This window comes from Crinia signifera, chromosome 1, assembly GCF_055691185.1.
Source record: "Crinia signifera chromosome 1, ASM5569118v1, whole genome shotgun sequence".
In the NCBI taxonomy this organism is placed as follows: Eukaryota; Metazoa; Chordata; class Amphibia; order Anura; family Myobatrachidae; genus Crinia; species Crinia signifera.
In genome coordinates, this window is record NC_139217.1 from 3,447,882 (window position 1) to 3,469,382 (window position 21,501).

Genomic DNA, 21,501 nt, shown 5'->3' on the forward strand with positions numbered 1-21,501 from the left:
GTAAGTAGGTCCCGGGATCCGGTGTCCTGGGGTCTGGTGTTCTGGGATCATGGGGTCCGGTGTCCGGTGTCCAGGTATCCGAAGAAATCCATAGTGGACCTGTGGAAGGAAATGATACTCACAGGGTCCTCCGGCGTAGATCTGTCCTCCTCACTCCTGAAGTAGCGCACTTGGCAATAATAAACCCGAACATCCGGCACCATCGCGAACAGTGAGAAGCGCTGAATGTTTACATGTTTACATTCAGCGCTTCTCACTCCGAATGCCGCTATTGGCCGCCCAGCGGTGCCTAGCGGCCAATCAGGAGCCACAAGGCTGCAAGCTGCCCAATAGCGGCATTTGGGAGGAGGAGCCGCAGGATGTAGACAAACATCCTGCGTCTTCTCCTGTCAGTTCGCGATGGTTCGGGTTTTTGCGGTTTATTATTTTGCCATGTGCGCTGGACTACGTCAGTAGAGAAGAGAACAGATCTACGCCGGAGGAGCCCTGTGAGTATCATTTCCTTCCACAGGTCCCCTATGGATTTCTTCAGACACCTGGACACCAGGACCGATGGATGGGGACCTACCTACAGGCTCAAGATAGGTAAGTATCAGTATGTGTGGGCTCTGTAAATTAAAGTTTTATTTTTCTAATGTCAGTGTACTTTTATTTAACTATTGGTTTTGTTGTGGAACTAAGAGTCCCAGCAAGCCCATTAATGGGCCGCATGCTGGGACTTGTGGTTCTCCAAGTCCCAGTATGTGTTCCAGGCTTGCTGGGACTCTTAGTTCCACAGCAAAACCCAATGGGTTCTTCTATTTATTACACTTTAATCAGCCCGGTGGCCACAGCCCAGGGTCACCGGGGACAGCACCAGGCTTCTGCCTGCCAGGTAAGGCCTGGAGAGGGGATCCCTTTGTTGGGGGGGTCCCCACACCCCAAGGACCCCTGCCCAGGCTGACTGGTCAGAGGGCTGAATGCTTTGGCCGTGGGACCTTATATAATAAGTGTCCCCCGGCTGTGACATTACCCTGCTGGCTGGTTTGGCCTGGGGCTGGTTCTCAAAATACGGGGGACCCCTACTCATTTTGTCCCCTGTATTTTGGGAACCAGTCCCGGCCCTTGGTATATACGGCCGCTAATACGAATATAATACGAATGGATACGCCATCGGGGTTTAGTCGTATTTGCTTTGTAAATTCCCCTCCGGAACACGAATTTGCATACGGCTCGTTTTCTTAGTAAATTTCCCCTTAGTGTTCTTATACCATCTTTGCACCAGCTGTGGGTTCCTTCAGGTCTGTGCTTGGGATCCCCTGTCTATGTAATGGCGTACCTGTAGAAGTGAGTAATGATAACCGTCTCTCTTGTGGTTCTCCCTTAGCAACGCGCCTGGTGCCGATCTACGCCATCACCGTAATGGCGGCTCACTGGTGTTTCCTCGTCATCACAAACATTGTACGTTGCTGCTGGTATAAATGTGGCAGAAAGCAACAACCGAAAGGTTCAGGTAAGTGACAGCTGAGAACAGAACTTGGGCGTTATCCAGGTCCGTTCACGAGGGGGAGCAATGTTTGGTGTCTGCCGGGTGCGAATGGGCACTACAAACTGCAAATTCACCATCCCATTCGCACCCAACAGTGTGGGCGAAGGACGTTGCCATGAGCTGCGGTGGATGGATGCACCCATGGGTCTTCCCATGAATACGCTGGGCATTCCTATGGTAATGTGGCAGCGACAGTGACATTAATGGATGTCGGCTGCCCGCCCCGTCCTCGCACAAGGCGCACGCAAAGCTAAGGCCCCTGAGAGTATGATAGAAAGACAGATTTTTTGAAATCTGCACACAAATGAATGAAACCCTATATTGTATGGGTATGAGCCGCTATATATTATTTGGCCTGCGGGGGAGCTATCCTACTAGGTATACGTAGTCAAAGAAAAGGAAAGAGGAAAGTAGTTGTGGCGGATGCACTCCAAAGAGTTTGGGTATTTATTATATAATAAGAACATTCTCCAAGTTAATATCAAAAGCAGGGAATCCCGTTATTCTGTATTAGTTTATAGATTTAGGAAACACCCACTGTAGTCGCGAAATTAGAGAGGTTAAAAAAAATAATTAAAATAAATAAATATATATATATATATATATATATATATATATATCTAGAGAAATAAAGACGGGCGATTCATAGTGCATAAATGTCGTTTTTTTTGAAAATTTATTCAGACATATAAAAACATGAAACATAGGAATGGGTAAACGTACCAACGGTGGCGGTTCTTAATCACCGCGGTCAAACAGCTTATGAGTGGTGCATGCAAGCACCCACAGACTGGAGCCGGTTACCATCCGTTCCCGGACATACAGCAAAACAGCAAGTGGTGGTGTTCTCCTGTGCTAGGCCACGCCCCTACGCGTTTCGTATCAACTTCGTCAGAGCCCTCTGGCTCATTGGTGCGTCTTCTCTATCCTTTTTTGCAAATTATATTTATATATATATATATATATATATATATATATATAAATATAAACACAGGGGGCCCAGCACTCACTACAACAAACTAACTCACCTTAACATTCAAATAATCAATAAATAAATAATGGGGTTTTAGTTCATGAATTGATCAATGCATTTAAGCTTGCAGCCCATCGCCAAGGGACCCCACCTCACTGCAAGTCCTACACTAACAACTGATTTTCTTGGGAACCTGGTACCTGCTTACACATCATAGGTTAATTAAAAATCAACCCAAATATATAGATACAGAAGTACCAACACACTCGTCTTTCCTACGAATGGGGTGCAAATGCATTGATCAATTCATGAACTAAAATCCCAATATTTATTTGATTATTTGAATGTTAAGGTGAGTTAGTTTGTTGTAGTGAGTGCTGGGCCCCTGTGTTTGTATTTACTAGAGTGTGTGGTCACAGGCCACCGCACCCCACCCTGGGATGTGGGTGCTGTTTGCACCCCATTCCTAGGAATGGCGAGTGTGTTGGTACTTCTCTATCTATCTATCTATCTATCTATCTATCTATCTATCTATCTATCTATCTATCCATCCTTGCCGGACCCTTAGTAAGCACTTGTTGATGAGTACCAGGGCCGGCGCCACCACTAGGCAGCTCTAGGTATTTGCCTAGGGCGCCGGCACCTGGAGGGCGGCAGTTCGCCCCTCACCCCCAGCACCGTGGTACCTGTGTAAAAAAAACTTCCGTCCCCGGCGTCCCTGCTGAGTGCTGGTGCGTGCAGGGGTGTCCGTGCTGCCGGGGGAGCCTGCGGCGCTGTTATTATGTATACGCTTGGCGCGCCCGGCGGGGTCCCTAGAGTGAATAGAAAATAACTAGCGCTATGCGCGCGGCGTTATTTTCTATTCACTGTAGGGACCCCGCCGGGCGCGACAAGTGTACACACAATAACAGCGCCGCAGGCTCCCCCGGCGGCACGGACACCCCATGCACGCACCAGCACTCAGCAGGGACGCCGGGGACGGAAGTTTTTTTACACAGGTACCAACCTTCCCCCCCCCCCGGCACCGGGGCGCCCCCACCCCGACTTGCCTGGGGCGCTCCGGTGCCTTGCACCGGCCCTGATGAGTACTCTTGTGGTTGGATATACTGTATAGTGGGGTTATGCCAATGTGTGGTTCAAACATAGTCCCACATAGTGGTGTGGTCTATAGATATGTATGGAACGATATATGTGCTGCCAGAGAGTCTCAGGGATGTCATATATAGTATTATGACATTTATATTGCACTCTGGATATGTTACACTGGGATCTTATCTGGGGGATATAATATGTGCTTGGATTTTAATATATACACAATTTGCCTGAATTGGCTTGTTACTGTAAGGAAGTTGAGGTCACACCATATAGTTACAGAATAGACACAAAAGAGAAACAAAAGTAGTTTGAGCGCTGATTGGCTTTTCTGCACTGCAGCAGCTCCCGGTAAAGGGGGATTACCAAACCCCTTAAGATTGAGTGATACCAGAAGAAAAAAGCAATGGGGCTGCGCTTTGCAAAAAAGTACACAATGTATTAAAACATAAAATAAATATAAAACTTATATGATACAATTGATATTAGGTGGCCACTTATGACAGACAAGACAAACACACATACAACAAAAAAATGCTCTTTTTAACGTATGTTAGTATCAATGTTATCTGTATCTGACTTGTTAGTCCATTAGTGAACCGGTTAGTAATTTTCAATTGCTTCACAATTGTTAAAAATATGAATATCCCCCCACTCATGTGCACATGTTTTAGTGGTTTATGACTCACTCTCATTGGGAATTGGGTAGCTGACACGTGGGGATCCGGCTCTGGTGCCTGGGAGTTGTATCGACCTATTCTTTAGCAGTTCACTGAGGTCACTTGTAGTATGCTGTGTCCCCTCAGGCTTATCACCAGTTGCCACCAGATGTCCCTGTCGTCCTCTACGCGTTTCTCCGCCTACTCACGTCAGCGACTTCCTCAGGAGGTGTATGCAGTTTCCACCATGATTCTCCCCTTTTATGAGGCTTACTTCCGGCCCACGCACGCACGCGTTTTTTCCGGTGCAAGTCTCATTCTGATTTGTACATCCTCCGCATTATGCGTGTCACGTCTCGTTTTTGCCCAGTCTCGCGAGATCTGGGAGACAGTTCAGTCTGTAGATGTAGGTTCGCATCAATATGCGCATTTCTCTCGCGGCTTTTTCCGGGATCAATGTACCAGCTGACGTAGTGCGTGTCACATCGTCAGATTTGCGTTCCACTTAGTAGGAAGTCTCTCAGACTACACCGGTAGCTCAGATCTCCGTGTAAATGTGGTTACACTGCATACAATCATTACTTGTGCCTTTCATATGTGGGCCCTTGGATCTTTTATTGAGCATATTTAAGAGCACATAATATAACATAAACAGGACAACATATAAACCAATATCTATAACATTTAATTTCATCTTTTTAGAGCAAGATATGCGGACCCCATAAAATAAATGTAAATCTCTAATAACAATTTTTATATATATATATATATATATATATATATATATAATTCATGAAATTCATAAATATAAAATGTTACAGTATATAGTATGCCTTTCTACACCTTTTAATAGATCTTCATCAGAGGCGTAACTAGATATCCATAGGCCCCATTGCAAAAGTTTGTAAGGGCCCCCTATTTAGCAACTGATGGTGATAAATATATATAAAACATATTAGTTAAACAGCAAAGATGGGGCCCCTGCAGCTCTGGGCCCAATAGCAGCTGCCCCCCTTGCACCAATGGTAGTTACGCCCTTGATCTTCATCATAGGACCTCTATACACAACTACACAGCCTATCTCATTTTTTTTAACTCTAATTAAAGTCTCCTTTTTTATCTTAATTCTTCCATTTTTACAGATAATATAATCATATAAACAAAGCCAATATCCTATATGTACATGATACTATAACCCCTCTTGTTTTATGGATGCATATATCGCAATTATTCACATAAATTAGCATAATCACAGATGTCATTACATCTGGAATACATCCCAATGGACAGAAATATATTCTACTTTATAAAGAATTATTTAGAATATTCGTTATAAACATTTACTATTGATATCCCTTACCCTCCCCTCCATTTGTATACCCACCCCCTCCCTCTAGCCACCCCCCCTTCTCCCTCCCCCAATCCCAAAAACAGCAGGTGTACTTATAGCTAATATTCCCTCCTCTCTCCCCTTTATTCAAAAAAATATATATACTATAACTACTCCAATTCGAGTCCTACAATAGGGGGTAGGACAATCGGTCAGGAATATAGACATTCAGACTTTATTAAGTTCAATTGTGTCGTTAAGTCCTTTTGGTACCAAGGTGCATAGGCGGAATATCCAGTAGGCTTCTCGGCTGCATAGTTTATTAAATCTATCCCCGCCTCTTTCTGTATTTTTAATATGTTCTATAGCCTTAATTTCTATATTATTCGATGTTCCTTGGCATCCTAATATATGTTTGGATAGTGGGTGATTTTTTACTCCGCCCAGGATATTCCGCCTGTGCTCCAGGTACCTTACATTTAGACAACGTATGGTACGGCCGACATACTGTAGGCCGCAACCACATTGGATCACATAAATTACATAGGAAGTCCTACAATTCATCACTAAGATAATAATAAGCAATATCTGTTTTTAAGATAAAACCATGTTTACAACACTCGTTTTTGCATGTACACATCTTGTATGAACAGCCCTGTCTCCTGCTCACGATAGGTAACATTGGATATGTACTTTTAACTTGATGTAATTTTATGTGATTTTTAATTGATTAATTGTTGTGCCTAGTAACCGCCCCCTTAATAACAGAGAGGGGTATTTAAACCCCCCGAGTGCAGCCACACACACACCTTGAAAAAGCTCTACCACAGAGTGAAACGCGTTGGTGAACCTGCTTAAGTGACTGACTTCCAATATAAGACCCTAACAGCTGGCACTACCTGAGAGACCGAACCAGCCTCCAGACCTTGTTTTTGGCACCTATTGGGGAGAAAATTTAAAGTCTACAACCAGCCAATTTACTGGCACCTGAGGAACAGCAGGAGTTCAAGTCACTCCTTAACACTGAGCTGCCTTCCCTCCCCTCAGCCTTCCTGGTCCTACATTCGAGGCAAAATAGGAACGGATCCAAACGGGCGCTTTATCCTTTGCCCACTATCCAGCTGGACTCATTGCCAAAATATACGGTACCGTATGGACACATTTTTCTCAGTCACTTTAGGAAGTACCCATTCTTCCACACATTTTTTTCAGTGTTATATACTCATTGAAAGTTTTTTATGTGCACAATATATGTATTTTACATTTGAGCTGCTATAAATGTTTATTTATTTTTACATTAAATCTTGTTTAATTAATTTTTAGGTTACTGGCTTTTCTTTGTACTTTTTACCCTCTAATTAGCGCAGTCTACCGTATTTCTTTTTTGTATCTTCTAGCAGGGGAGTGACAACCCCCTTTTTTGTACTGCAGCTTTTCTTTTTGCTTACCAGGTCTAGGAATTGCGCCCCTATCTGATATCTTGTTATCAGTCCTCTTTCTACCACACATAGTCTTACTGGGGCAGCAACCATGAGCTGTTTTGCAAATTTTAATGATCGAATGAGCAGGAGACAGAATTTCTTTTCTAAATGGGAGTTACCCAATACTGATATAGAAACCCCACTTCCAGAGTTAAGGGAAGATTTTTTTAAGCTAGAAAATTTGCTTAAATGTGAGCTGAAACACTGGATGGATAGTGTGAACCTACAAAAATATATTGATAAAAATATGATACCCAGAGGGTTACGGCTATTTAAGCCATCCATCTTTTTACCAGAATCAGTGGAACAAACCGAATGGGAGACAACACTTGATAGGTGCTCAATGGAGCTAATGAAGATAGTTATTAAATACAGAACTATGCAAGCAGAAAAAACAGAAAAAGAAATAGAACAACTCAAACATAAATTAGATATCCAGAAACAAACAAGAGAATATAAAGAGAGAGATGAAATAGTTAATGATAAAATTTCCAAGTTCGAAGTGTCACTCATAGAGATGAAAGGGAAGAAATTTAGAAGAGACCTCGAGGATTATAGAGGAGGAGAAGTTAGATCCTATAGGGAAAAAAATAAGATGAGAAACAACAGAGTATACCCAGAGAATAATGGCAGGAATGATCGCCTTAGAAGGAATAGGGATAGATTGAGTACCAACTATGATGGGTCCACTAACAGAAAGGATAATTTTGAGGGAAGAAAATATGGGCGAACTGGGACACGAAGGGTCCACTCCGGTCCCCGCACACCCATCAAACCCCTCAAACTAGTCTCACCTAAACCGCAAAGAGAACCAAATAGATGGAATGACCCTAGAGAAACAGAAAACACCCAACTAGGAGCACGCCCCAAGGAATCTAGCCGTATCACTAAAGAAAGAGAAAGAGAACCAGAGGAGGTTTTTTTAGAGAGGAAAACACAACGGGGAGAAGAATCCAGACTAATTCGAACAAAATATCTGGGGACACCAAAAAGAGGGAGGAGTTTAGATTCAGAGGGAGAAGAGGAGGAAAGAAGACGAAACAAAAGAATATAAGAACTAAGAACTTTAAACAAGCTAAACAAACAGTATTTAATCTATCCAGTAAAAACCTCTCCCCCTCTGACCTTTCCCTTTTGGGAAAAGGTCTAAAATATTCCCCTGTTACCCCACCAAATATGTTTACCCTCTTTGTCGAGCTTAACAGATTCATACGAAGCCTATGTCGCAAACGTTACTTTGCGAGACAAGTGCTGAACAAAAATAGAGACCAAGCAGCTGCGATTATCCTAGACGAAGGTGACCAGCCAGCCTTGGCTGCCCTAAACGAACTGTTGGAGGAACTAGGGCCCGGTTCACCGGAGCCAGTGAAACTATTCGATATTTCGAAAGGAAAGTTTCGATTAAAATCAGATTTTTTCCCCATTAAATCTAAGGGGTCAAGCGTGGAGAGCTTTTACAAGACCACACTCGCCGATTTTAAAAAGATGTGCACAACTGCGAGCTCTAAGACTCACACAATAAAGTCTAATCTCAGTAAAAATGAAAAGAAAGCCCTCAAAAAGCTAACTAAAGATACCTCCTTAACAATTCGAGAGGCAGACAAGGGGGGCGGCCTAGTAGTCCAAAATAGATCGGACTATATCGCAGAAGCTAACAGGCAACTCAAAAATAAAGACTTTTACATCCCACTAGTTACCGACCCAACCGAGGAATTCAAACTAGCACTATTCAATCTCTTGCGATCGGCATTGGATGACGGGGTCATTTCCAAGGAAGAGTTCCGCTTCCTTTTCTGTGAACACCCTTTGACACCAATATACTATCACCTTCCCAAAATACACAAGACCCTCACAGCACCCCCTGGGCGCCCAATAATCTCCGGCATTAATTCACTTTCATCTAACCTTTCCTTTTATGTTGACACCTATCTCCAACCACGGGTCGCCACCCTCAGGTCCCACGTCAAAGACACTATACACTTTTTAAAGCTGGTGAAGGGAGTGGAGTGGAAAGACTCTTACTCCTTTCTCACTCTGGATGTAACTAGTCTTTACTCCAACATTCCCCATGACAAAGGAACAGAAACCATCGCCAAGCGTTTACAACTTGACGGGGACCTGGGGGTGAGACACCAAAAATTTCTTACTGATTCTATTTCATATATTTTGCAGCACAATTATTTCCTTTTTGAAAACACATTTTATTTACAAACTATGGGGACGGCCATGGGGACCAGATTCGCGCCGAGCTACGCAAACCTATATATGGGGGAGGTGGAACAACAACTGATTTGGGATGGCGAGTTCCGCGCGAATCTGGTCCTCTATGGCCGCTACATAGATGATCTGTTTATAATTTGGGATGGGGAACACTCCCGTGCACTTGATTTTGTTGAGCACCTTAATACTAACAATTTTAATTTACACTTTACTCACAACATTCACTCGGAGCGGACCTCTTTCTTGGACCTGACCCTGGAGGCAACGGGGGATAGCATCTCTACCTCAAATTTTACCAAAGAGGTAGGCTCAAACGCCTACCTACATTACAAAAGTGCACATCACCAGCCCTGGAAAAAGGGCATACCCAAGGGGCAACTTTTAAGACTCTTTAGGAATTGCACAAACAAGGAAATATTTGAAAAACAAGCCTCAGAAATGATTGAATCATTTGAGCTGAGAGGGTATCCCCCGTACCTTCTGAAAAAAGCCTACGAGGAGGTCATGACTCTGGATAGAGAAACCCTATTAGACCAACCAAATAACAAAAAAACTAGACAGACAGAAATGTATAATGAGAAGAACAATCTAGAGGTCACCTTCATCTCTAAATACAACAGCCACTCGAGCCAGATTAAACAAATAGTCTGGAAAAACTATAACATCTTAAAACAGGACAATCTCCTAGCTGAAGTCATTCCGAACAAACCTCTCTTTGTGTTTAAAAAGAATAGGACACTAAAAAACCTCTTAGCACCCAGTATGCTAAAGCCCATTGAGACACAACTACCTGTAACTTCCACCTGGTTGAACCCTAAATTCAAAGGTTTTTACAAATGTGGGTCAAGTAGATGCACAACTTGTGCTCACGTACTAACCAAAAATGACCATCCAATTAAGGACAAAGATGGGAACACAGTCACAGCAGATATGTTCATCAATTGTAACTCTGAATATCTGATATATGTCCTCAGCTGCCCGTGCAACCTAAAATATGTGGGTCGCACCACTAGAAAAATCAAGACTCGGTTTCTCGAACATCGACGGAACATTCTTAAACATGTTCTTACCCACAGTGTCTCCAGGCACTTCCATGAAGCCCACTCAGGAAATCCAATAGGACTAAAACTAATGGGCTTAGAACATATCAAAAAGACCGTAAGAGGAGGGGACCGATTTGGTCAACTTTGTAGACAAGAAGTCTACTGGATGTTCCGCCTACAAACCATCTTCCCGGATGGGTTGAACGAGGCGGTAGAACTAAACTCCGTTTTATGAAATTTTGCCCAGATATTTATATCATCCTTTCTCTAAAAACTCCCTTCCCTCTTCTAATGTCCCTCCCTCCCCCCCCCCCTCCCATTGTCCACTGTATGTTTACACTCTTTTAAACCAAATAGGAAAATGTTATATACCACAAGTTAATCCATTATTGTGTCCGTAATCCTACGCAAATGCTAGTATGTCTATCTAACCTAGATTCCTCTCCATTCTCCAAAATGATGCTACCACCTTATTTGTCACCTTTACTGATATGTTTTTATATCCATATCCCTCCCTATCCTTTCCCCAGATTTCCGTGATACGGATACAATATAGGGTAATATAGGATAGGCCAACAATGGTTGTAGAAACACCGAAAAAGTGATAAATGAACCTATTGAGGAGCGCTGGATAAAAGTGCTCTATTAATTATTTGTTCAAAATCCTCTTATGTACTCTGTATTATTTATGACACCCGGAAAACACCTAATATATTACATATTATTACTATCATTATTATTTATTATCTATTTTTGTTTATTATCAGTATTATTATTATCATCCTTATTATTTGTTATTTAGCTGATATGCATTATTGTGTCATATTATTATTTATGTTTTATATTATTCAGTAAGTACTAGAAATATTTTATGCCCAACCAACAAAATGGCCGCCGCCATCTAAACTCCCAAGGAAAATGATCTCTTGTATAAACGGTAGAAGACCTTTTCTCAAACCAAAAACATGGCCGATTCCACATATATATATCAGAAAAGAATCACCAAAGATGGCCGCCGCGACTATATACAATTAAAGTGGGGATGGTGGACATGCACTTTAGTGATGCGCTCCGTATGACCGGAAGCGCATCACAGAAGAATCTATTAACATCCACCCGACAGATCGCTGGAACCACTTGCTTGCGGTCCAGCGCTATGGATACCGGAAGTGGCGTGCGTTCCAAATACCGGAAACACGTCACTTCTGGATATCCGGAAGCGGCATCACTAAGATAATAATAAGCAATATCTGTTTTTAAGATAAAACCATGTTTACAACACTCGTTTTTGCATGTACACATCTTGTATGAACAGCCCTGTCTCCTGCTCACGATAGGTAACATTGGATATGTACTTTTAACTTGATGTAATTTTATGTGATTTTTAATTGATTAATTGTTGTGCCTAGTAACCGCCCCCTTAATAACAGAGAGGGGTATTTAAACCCCCCGAGTGCAGCCACACACACACCTTGAAAAAGCTCTACCACAGAGTGAAACGCGTTGGTGAACCTGCTTAAGTGACTGACTTCCAATATAAGACCCTAACAGCTGGCACTACCTGAGAGACCGAACCAGCCTCCAGACCTTGTTTTTGGCACCTATTGGGGAGAAAATTTAAAGTCTACAACCAGCCAATTTACTGGCACCTGAGGAACAGCAGGAGTTCAAGTCACTCCTTAACACTGAGCTGCCTTCCCTCCCCTCAGCCTTCCTGGTCCTACATTCGAGGCAAAATAGGAACGGATCCAAACGGGCGCTTTATCCTTTGCCCACTATCCAGCTGGACTCATTGCCAAAATATACGGTACCGTATGGACACATTTTTCTCAGTCACTTTAGGAAGTACCCATTCTTCCACACATTTTTTTCAGTGTTATATACTCATTGAAAGTTTTTTATGTGCACAATATATGTATTTTACATTTGAGCTGCTATAAATGTTTATTTATTTTTACATTAAATCTTGTTTAATTAATTTTTAGGTTACTGGCTTTTCTTTGTACTTTTTACCCTCTAATTAGCGCAGTCTACCGTATTTCTTTTTTGTACCTACAATTCATAAACTCTTTAATCTGAAAGATCTCCCCAGTAGTGTTCGAACTCCCAGGCACCAGAGCCGGATCCCCACTTGTCAGCTACCCAATTCCCAATGAGAGTGAGTCATAAACCACTAAAACATGTGCACATGAGTGGGGGACATTCATATTTTTAACAATTGTGAAGCAATTGAAAATTACTAACCGGTTCACTAATGGATAACATTGATACTAACATACGTTAAAAAGAGCATTTTTTTGTTGTATGTGTGTTTGTCTTGTCTGTCATAAGTGGCCACCTAATATCAATTGTATCATATAAGTTCAGGGCCGGCGCCACCACTAGGCAAACCTAGGCATTTGCCTAGGGCGCCGGCCACTGGAGGGCGGCATTTTGTGCCGCCCGGGTACCTGTCCTACGGCGCTGTCTATTTAAATCTGGCGGCAAAGGCAGCGGGGGTCCCTGCAGTCCATTAAAAATCACGAGCGCTATCCGCCGGGCTATGCGGAAGCGTTTCTAGTGTGAAAACTCTGGCAGCACAGCGCACGCTGATCTCAGCCGGGGCGCCCCCAGCCCGACTCGCCTAGGGCGCTCCGGTGCCTTGCACCGGCCCTGTATAAGTTTATATTTATTTTATGTTTTAATACAGCATAGACACCACTAGATTTAATACACTGTTATTGTTGGCAAGTCTATAATTGGCAGATTGCCCAGAAATACCACAAGTGATACTTTTGCGAAGGAAAGTTTATATAGCTGAGCTTCAATGAGCTCTGATAAATCACTGCTACAATACTGACACCTTGTGGTGTGAAGTGAAAGTTGCTTAGTGATTATGTCAGCTAATCCTTCATATATATTTAAGTATTCATCAGGAGTTTACAAGTGCGGGTATGTGCACAAGTATAATGCTACAATCAGATTTATCGGAAATACATTTTCTGCACCCACTAATCACAGCCCACTATCTGACGCTATAAACATTAGGACACGTGTTTCGCAATTAAAGCTTCTTCAAGCCAACAGGCTCTTTTTTTGACCTGAGAGTATGATGTGGTCCTCTCCCACAAGGCTGCAAATGGAAGTTTATACAAAACATCCGTTTGCAGCTGTGTGGGCGAATTCGGCAAAGCTTTGCGGATGGCAGGTGGCGTTAAAATCACACACAGCACTACGTGTGAACCAGAATAACCTCCCTTGTCCTTTATGCTCTACCCAGTATAGATCTAGATAGGCTTCACCCCCAGACACCTATTTCCTGTCAATCACCTTGTGAACCGGGTGCAAATAGAAAATGTTGCTGGATTTCACCCTAGCATGGCCTCGCAGTACGTATGTGCAGTCTATAGATAATCGATGGCTGTACAAATTCTCAGCCATGTGATCAGGTCTGGGCATGTAGCGGAGAGTGTGGCAGTGCCCAGCATGTAGCGCAGAGTGTGGCAGTGCCCAGCATGTAGCGCAGAGTGTGGCAGTGCCCAGCATGTAGCGCAGAGTGTGGCAGTGGCCAGCATGTAGCGCAGAGTGTGGCAGTGCCCAGCATGTAGCGCAGAGTGTGGCAGTGCCCAGCATGTAGCGCAGAGTGTGGCAGTGCCCAGCATGTAGCGCATAGTGTGGCAGTGCCCAGCATGTAGCGCAGAGTGTGGCAGTGCCCAGCATGTAACGCAGAGTGTGGCAGTGCCCAGCATGTAACGCAGAGTGTGGCAGTGCCCAGCATGTAACGCAGAGTGTGACAGTGCCCAGCATGTAACGCAGAGTGTGGCAGTTCCCAGCATGTAACGCAGAGTGTGGCAGTTCCCAGCATGTAGCGCAGAGTGTGGCAGTGCCCAGCATGTAACGCAGAGTGTGGCAGTGCCCAGCATGTAACGCAGAGCGTGGCAGTGCCCAGCATGTAACGCAGAGTGTGGCAGTTCCCAGCATGTAACGCAGAGTGTGGCAGTGCCCAGCATGTAGCGCAGAGCGTGGCAGTGCCCTGCATGTAACGCAGAGTGTGGCAGTGCCCAGCATGTAGCGCAGAGTGTGGCAGTGCCCAGCATGTAGCGCAGAGTGTGGCAGTTCCCAGCATGTAACGCAGAGTGTGGCAGTGCCCAGCATGTAGCGCAGAGTGTGGCAGTGCCCAGCATGTAGCGCAGAGTGTGGCAGTGCCCAGCATGTAGCGCAGAGTGTGGCAGTGCCCAGCATGTAGCGCAGAGTGTGGCAGTGCCCAGCATGTAGCGCAGAGTGTGGCAGTGCCCAGCATGTAGCGCAGAGTGTGGCAGTGCCCAGCATGTAGCGCAGAGTGTGGCAGTGCCCAGCATGTAGCGCAGAGTGTGGCAGTGCCCAGCATGTAGCGCAGATTGTGGCAGTGCCCAGCATGTAGCGCAGATTGTGTCAGTGCCCAGCATGTAACGCAGAGCGTGGCAGTGCCCAGCATGTAGCGCAGAGCGTGGCAGTGCCCAGCATGTAGCGCAGAGCGTGGCAGTGCCCAGCATGTAGCGCAGAGCGTGGCAGTGCCCAGCATGTAGCGCAGAGCGTGGCAGTGCCCAGCATGTAGCGCAGAGCGTGGCAGTGCCCAGCATGTAGCGCAGAGCGTGGCAGTGCCCAGCATGTAGCGCAGAGCGTGGCAGTGCCCAGCATGTAGCGCAGAGCGTGGCAGTGCCCAGCATGTAGCGCAGAGCGTGGCAGTGCCCAGCATGTAGCGCAGAGCGTGGCAGTGCCCAGCATGTAGCGCAGAGCGTGGCAGTGCCCAGCATGTAGCGCAGAGTGTGGCAGTGCCCAGCATGTAGCGCAGAGTGTGGCAGTGCCCAGCATGTAGCGCAGAGTGTGGCAGTGCCCAGCATGTAATGCAGAGTGTGGCAGTGCCCAGCATGTAGCGCATAGTGTGGCAGTGCCCAGCATGTAGCGCAGATTGTGGCAGTGCCCTGCATGTAGCGCATAGTGTGGCAGTGCCCAGCATGTAACACAGAGGCCTTTATTCAGATCTGATCGCAGTACAGATTTGTTTGGAAAATGGTCAAAACCATGTGCACTGCAGGTGGGGCAGATGTAACATGTGCAGAGAGAGTTAGATTTGTGTGAGTTATTTAGTTTCTGTGCAGGGTAAATACTGGCTGCATTATTTTTACACTGCAATTTGGATTTCAGTTTCAATACACCCCACCCAAATGTAACTCTGCACATGTTACATCTGCTCCACCTGCAGTGCACATGGTTTTGCCCATTTTCTAAACAAATTTGTACTGAACTCAGATCTCAATAAGGGCCATAGTGTGATGCATTGCCCACCATGTAGCGCAGAGTGTGATGCATTGCCCACCATGTAGAGTGTTGCTTCATTGTGCAGCAGGCTCGGAAGCCATTTTAGCTCAGGGGGCCATCTTGGAACCGGTTGCGGGGTGTCTGTTTCCTTCCCCTTATTGGTGGGTTCTTCGGGTGGGGTTACTTTGATGCTTCTCCCCCTCTATTGAATTTTACTGTACCTTGGGTGGGTTCACCAGGAGGCTGTATTGCAGTGCCCCCCATGTTTTCTGGCATCCATCTTGCCACAGGCCTCCTGGAGCGAGTGTTACACACATTCAGTTTAGCTCACTGCCTCCCTGCCGTCAGCATTTGCCATGTCTCCAATAGGCTTACTCCTTTCCTTATTGTAACCTACCTGTTCTGACCCTTCCCTCTGGTTTTCCCCTCCCCCATCACTGGGGGTCGCAGGGGTTGCTGTATGTGTTACCATTGGCGGCGGTCGCCTTTTAGGAGCTACCCGCTACATTTGCACCCCTTCCCATTGCTGTGGGCTCTCTAACCCCGAGTCCTACAGTTATCCCCCCTGTGACCAGACGCCTGCCCTTACGCTCTGGCTACGCCCTTCAGGTTTTTTTTTTTGCATTAAAGATAATTTTTGCAGTATATCGGACTTCAGAGAGCCATTGCTTCTTCCGAACATAGGGGCACCAAAGCGGCTGAACACTGTGTGGAGTGCCAGGCCATCACACAGTCTATATGTGTGTGTGTGTATATATATATATATATATATATATATATATATATACACATACATACATATATACATACATATATTTATAGATTTAAAAAAATGATATTCTGTTAATCACTACTTCCCCCATCTAGACATCCCTATACATCAGTACACTGACTCCATACATATATATCGCCCCTTCTGTGCCAGGGAACAATGAGAGGCTATCATCACTACTCCCGGCACCACCAAAAAACAACAAAAGTCAGCTTACCACTGGCTGACGGTGCTGCTGCTCAACATTCTGCTTTCTGGTATGTGGCTGGTTGGCACTGCTAAAGGTCGAAAGGGGCCCGTGGGTTCCGTCACTCCTGCTGGCTCAACCTCTATGCTGCCACTGGCGGGCACCTTGCTGCTGCAGGTCAGACAGGGGGGGGGGTCCATGTGTTCTGTGACTCCTGCTATGGTCCCATTGGCAGACATCGCGAGAGGGGGGGCGGGTGCGCTTGTCCCATTACTGCTACCAGCTCTATGGTCCCAGTGGCAGGAATCGCGCTGCTTCAAGGGGGATGGATGGGGACTCGGGAGGTGTGTGTCCCGTCACTTATGCCAGCTCTATGGTCCCAAAGGCAGGCACAGCGCTGCTGCCTTTGGGACCCCCACTCCAATTTACTCTCTCCGGCCAATACACAGTCAAACAGACCCCCCCCTCCCCCAAATCACTTCCTACGCTCCTCACCTCGCAGATGGATTAGCGCGCTGCCGCGCAGCCTGTCAGCTCAGTCACACACTAGGACACATAACGGAGGTCAGAATGTTTCACGCCGGGTGGCCGCTGCACTGCTGAATCAGAGTCTTGCCCCGGCTCTGAGTGTGCGCTCAGTGCTCGGTGCTCCCAGCATGTCCATTCCCTCACAGGACTCTGTGTCATCGGGGCTGAACACGCAGGCAGGTGCTGCTGCGGGCCTGCTGCCAAAGACTAGAGGAACATGGAACAGGAGACAATGGAGAGACCTGGGGCAATTGACTCCATTGTCTCCGACAGTTCCACTCATCGGCAGCTGTAAGTAACAGCTGCCGCCCTTAATAGGTGCCGCCCTTCCTCCCATGCGACTGCCCACCCGTCACTCTCAAGTAGGACTCAAGCGGCAGTGGGGGCTGCCTTACAGTATCTACGCCACTGGTCGCAAGCAGGCCCGGCGACAGGGGGGGTCAAAGGGGACAGTTGTGACGGGCCCCAGCGATCTGAGGGGCCCCAGAGCTGCCAGTCCATGTGGCACAAGGTACATCCTCCCCCTATTCCGAGTAAGCATCAGCGGCCGCGTCTCAGTGCAGGGGAATACGGCGGGTATTGCACTCGGAGACGGAGACAGTCAGTGCAGAGCCCAGGACCCTTAGCATTAGCAGCCGCATCTCCCTGCTCCAGTCATTACACCCTGCTGTCTTACCCACACGCTGCTCTCCGCTGAAGAAGATAGTTATGTGACCCCCGGTGCTGCACTTCTCTCCTCTGGCGCTCCCGGACAGTCACGGCATGGAGGGGTTTGCCCTCCATGCCATGACTGTCCGGGAGCGCCAGAGGAGAGAAGTGCAGCACCGGGGGTCACACAGCTATCATCATGCCGTGACTATACGGGAGCGCGAGAGGAGAGAAGTGCAGCGCCGGGGGTGCAGCGTGTGGGTAAGACAGCAGGGGGTAATGACTGGAGCAGGGAGATGCGGCTGCTAATGCTAAGGGGTCCTGGGCTCTGCACTGACTGTCTCTGAGTGCAATACCCGCCACTTCCCCTGCACTGAGACGCGGTCGCCGACGCTTACTCGGAATAGGGGGAGGATGTACCTTGTGCCACATGGACTGGCAGCATGAAGTCCACTGTCCCAGTGATCTGCCAGCAGCTTCACCTCCCGAATCCCACGTCTTCACGCCCAATGAAAAAGATGGACTGCTGTCAGCTGTCAGACCCCAGCGGAGAGAGTGGGTCAGTTGTTTCTATTGAGTATATTTTTTATCTGGGATTCCTCTCCCCATCATGTCCTCTATCCCTGGCACAGGCCACAGCCTATCACCCCACGCTCCTTGTCTCCACACATCCTGTCACCCCACACATGCTACCCCCACCATCTTGCTCACAGCCTGTCACCCCACACTCCTTGTCCCCACTCATCCCATCACCCCACACACGCTACGCCTACCTTCTTGCTTAAAGCCTGTCACCCCATGCTCCTTATCCCCACTCATCCTGACACCCCACACATGCTACCCCCACCTTCTTGTTCACAGCCCGTCACCCCACACTCCTTGTCCCCACTCATCCCATCACCCCACACACGCTACGCCTACCTTCCTGCACACAGCTTGTCACCCCATGCTTCTTATCCCCACTCATCCTGACACCCCACAAATGCTACCCCACCTTCCTGCTTACAGTCCGTCACCCCATGCTCCTTGTCTCCACTGATCCTGTCAAACCACACATGCTACCCCCACCTTCTTGCGCACAACCTGTCACCACATGATCCTTGTCCCCACTCATCCTATTACCCCACACCAATTAGTGCCTAAACCGACTGGGAGATGAAGGCTCACAGGGGTGCAGTGTCGCGGCACAGTGAGGGTATTTGGGGAAGAATGGGGCCCCAGAGATATAAGTGTATGGGGCCCCAAGATTTCTATTGCCGGCCCTGGTCGCAAGATGAAAACGGTCGTCTTGAGGCAGAAAGATGTTTTAATTGATCAAATATAAGCCCTTAAAAGGACCCTCTCCTATCTCTAGGAACTGTAGCATACAAAAGATGTTTACAGCATTCAGATCCAGGTAGAAGTACAAATACCAGGGAGCACAGGCCCTCTTTATATAGGCAGAAAACACACTGGCATGGTCACATCCTCCCCCTATTCCTTAGGACCATCTTATTTCCAATGCATAACAAAATCAAGATTACATACCAAAATGTTTAATCCAATTTCCTTAGAATACTTAACTTCCAGGAGAGGTGGAGATCATTGGATACATATCTCCTGGACATGTTTACATAAAGAAACACTAAAGTCTCTGTTATCGACACCTTGTCCACAGAAACAGGTTCTTATGCTGCCCATACACTTGTGAGATATCTGGCCGAGAAATCGAATGATTGTATGCACAAATGGTGTACCATTCGATGCGATGCGCGGCCACGCCGCTTGAATGTCATGTCTCACGGTCTTATGTGCTGCACATATTATTTCTCGAATTGTATGTGCGGTCAAATGCTGTTTCTCTTTCAATGGTCCTGGTGACACAGCTCAACACTGAGATGTAGGAGGGTCCGTAGGAGCCAGGCACCTATCCTAAAGCTTTTGGAGGGTAGGCTCCTCCCCTACTGCATCCCAGACTCCTCAGTTCGTGTTAGGTGCCCACTGGAGTGGGTGCTATTCTAAAGGGCTGCCGGGGCAGCCGAAGGATTAGAGTTAGTTAGGGTTTTTATTATTTTATTAACTTTTACGCTAGCTAGGTAGGCACAGTGTGAGGATTCTCATTAGTGAATCCTCACACTGCTAGCGCAGCAGGAGCTGACAGAAGCGCGTCCTGTCAGCTCGCTGTGCACAGGGGAGACGCTGTCTGGCCTCCCTGTGCAGCGCTTACAGCTACTTTTAAGAAGCTGCCTGGGCTCCGGAGCGCTCTGAAACCGGCTTCACGCTAGGTGGGGATCATGGGGGACAGGCGCTCCGTGATGGCGGCGGCCATTTTCTGCGGAGCTTACACACTGAGCTCCTATATGAGAGGACAGCAGTGTGCTACAGGCATGTTCCAAGTGGTCCCCAGCTGAGGGGGAGATACTGGAACTAGGAGATCCTACTAAGGGAGCGGCTGTCTGGGGGTGGTTGGCGCCAAAAGTCACAGACCCCGCAGCAGCAGGGACTTGGTCTCTTCCCTCACTCTGTTTTGGCGCCATTCGGAACTCTTGCAGTGGAGCTGAGCTGGCTTACAGATCCTGACAGAGTGATTGGATTTCCTGGGCATCGCTTTCCCCATTCTGAAGACTACAGACAGCTAAGTGACTGAGTACATTGGCTTTGTGTAAACGCCTGTACATTTTGCGCTGTGACTGTGTTATTTGTGAACATCATGTCTGTGCATCAGTCTGTGGTTTTGGGGGAGGGAGCCCCAGATACATTGAGCGCTTGCAGTGTTTGTACACTGAAATTTATACCTGAGCAGATGGCCAAGGGGGGCTTGTGTATTGCTTGCGCTGCTGTGAGACCCATGGGGAGTGAATCCCAGAGGGTAGAGCAATTGGAACCCGCGTGGGCCAATGCCCTGGGCAGGTCTGTAAATGCTTTAGTGCAATTGCTGGATAGACAGAGTGATGTATTGGTAGATTCTCAGAGACCTATGTCATCATCTCAGCAGTCCTCTGGCTCCTTGCCTCTGACCCAGGCAGATCCTGCCTTCCTACAGGTCATACAGGATACTGCTAAGGGGATTAACAGGTTTAGTGAATTGCTAGACAAGATTGATGTTGATGCTGTGGGGACCCCTAAAAGGTCTTACTCAGTGCCTTTAATGGTTGATGAGGAAGAGGGAGCATATGCAGACATCCCCTGGGAGCAGGGTGATGATTCTGAGGATTCCTCAGCCGCAGGGGTGGAGGATTTGATCACTGCTGTTAAACAGGCTTTAAAACTGTCTGTGGAGGATAAAACTCCTGCAAAAGGAGTATTTAAACGGCAGCGTAAGGAAGCTGTCACTTTCCCTTCAGATGAAGGTTTACAGGACTTTATTGGAAGGGGCTTGGAAAACGCCCGATAAAAGGCTGCAGATGCCTAAGAGATTCTTAAGTCTGTACCCCATGCCTGAGTCTCATGCAGATCTCTGGGAGAAAGTTCCAGTGGTTGATGCTTCTGTGGCACGGTTATCAAAAGCTACTGTTTTACCAGTGCAAGGGGGAGCAGCTTTTAAGGACCCTGTAGACAAAAAGCTGGAGGGTAACCTTAAAGCAATATTTGAAGGGGTGGGATACACCCTACGTCCCCTGATTGCTGCAGCCTGGGTCTCTAAGGCCATGATTGTATGGGCCAATGATTTATGCACTATTTTACATGCTGACCCTTGTGTGCTATTGCTTGCGGAGAAGCTGAAAGCAGCAGCAGAGTATGTGCTAGAGGCTGAGGAGGAAGCTCTCAAAATGGCTGCTAGAGT

The 21,501-nt window shown here is 46.8% G+C and overlaps 1 protein-coding gene across 3 annotated transcripts in view; it reads left to right on the forward strand.

Moving 5' to 3' along the window:
- The window catches only part of LOC146057488 (hepatic and glial cell adhesion molecule-like), a 113,723-nt gene that overhangs the window by 40,211 nt on the left and 52,011 nt on the right, over nt 1–21,501 (forward strand). For all 3 annotated transcript variants that reach the window (XM_083168901.1, XM_083168987.1, XM_083168816.1), the window contains one exon: nt 1,367–1,492. In XM_083168901.1, the coding sequence (XP_083025027.1) occupies nt 1,367–1,492 (126 nt within the window). The remainder of the gene's footprint in view (nt 1–1,366; nt 1,493–21,501) is intronic.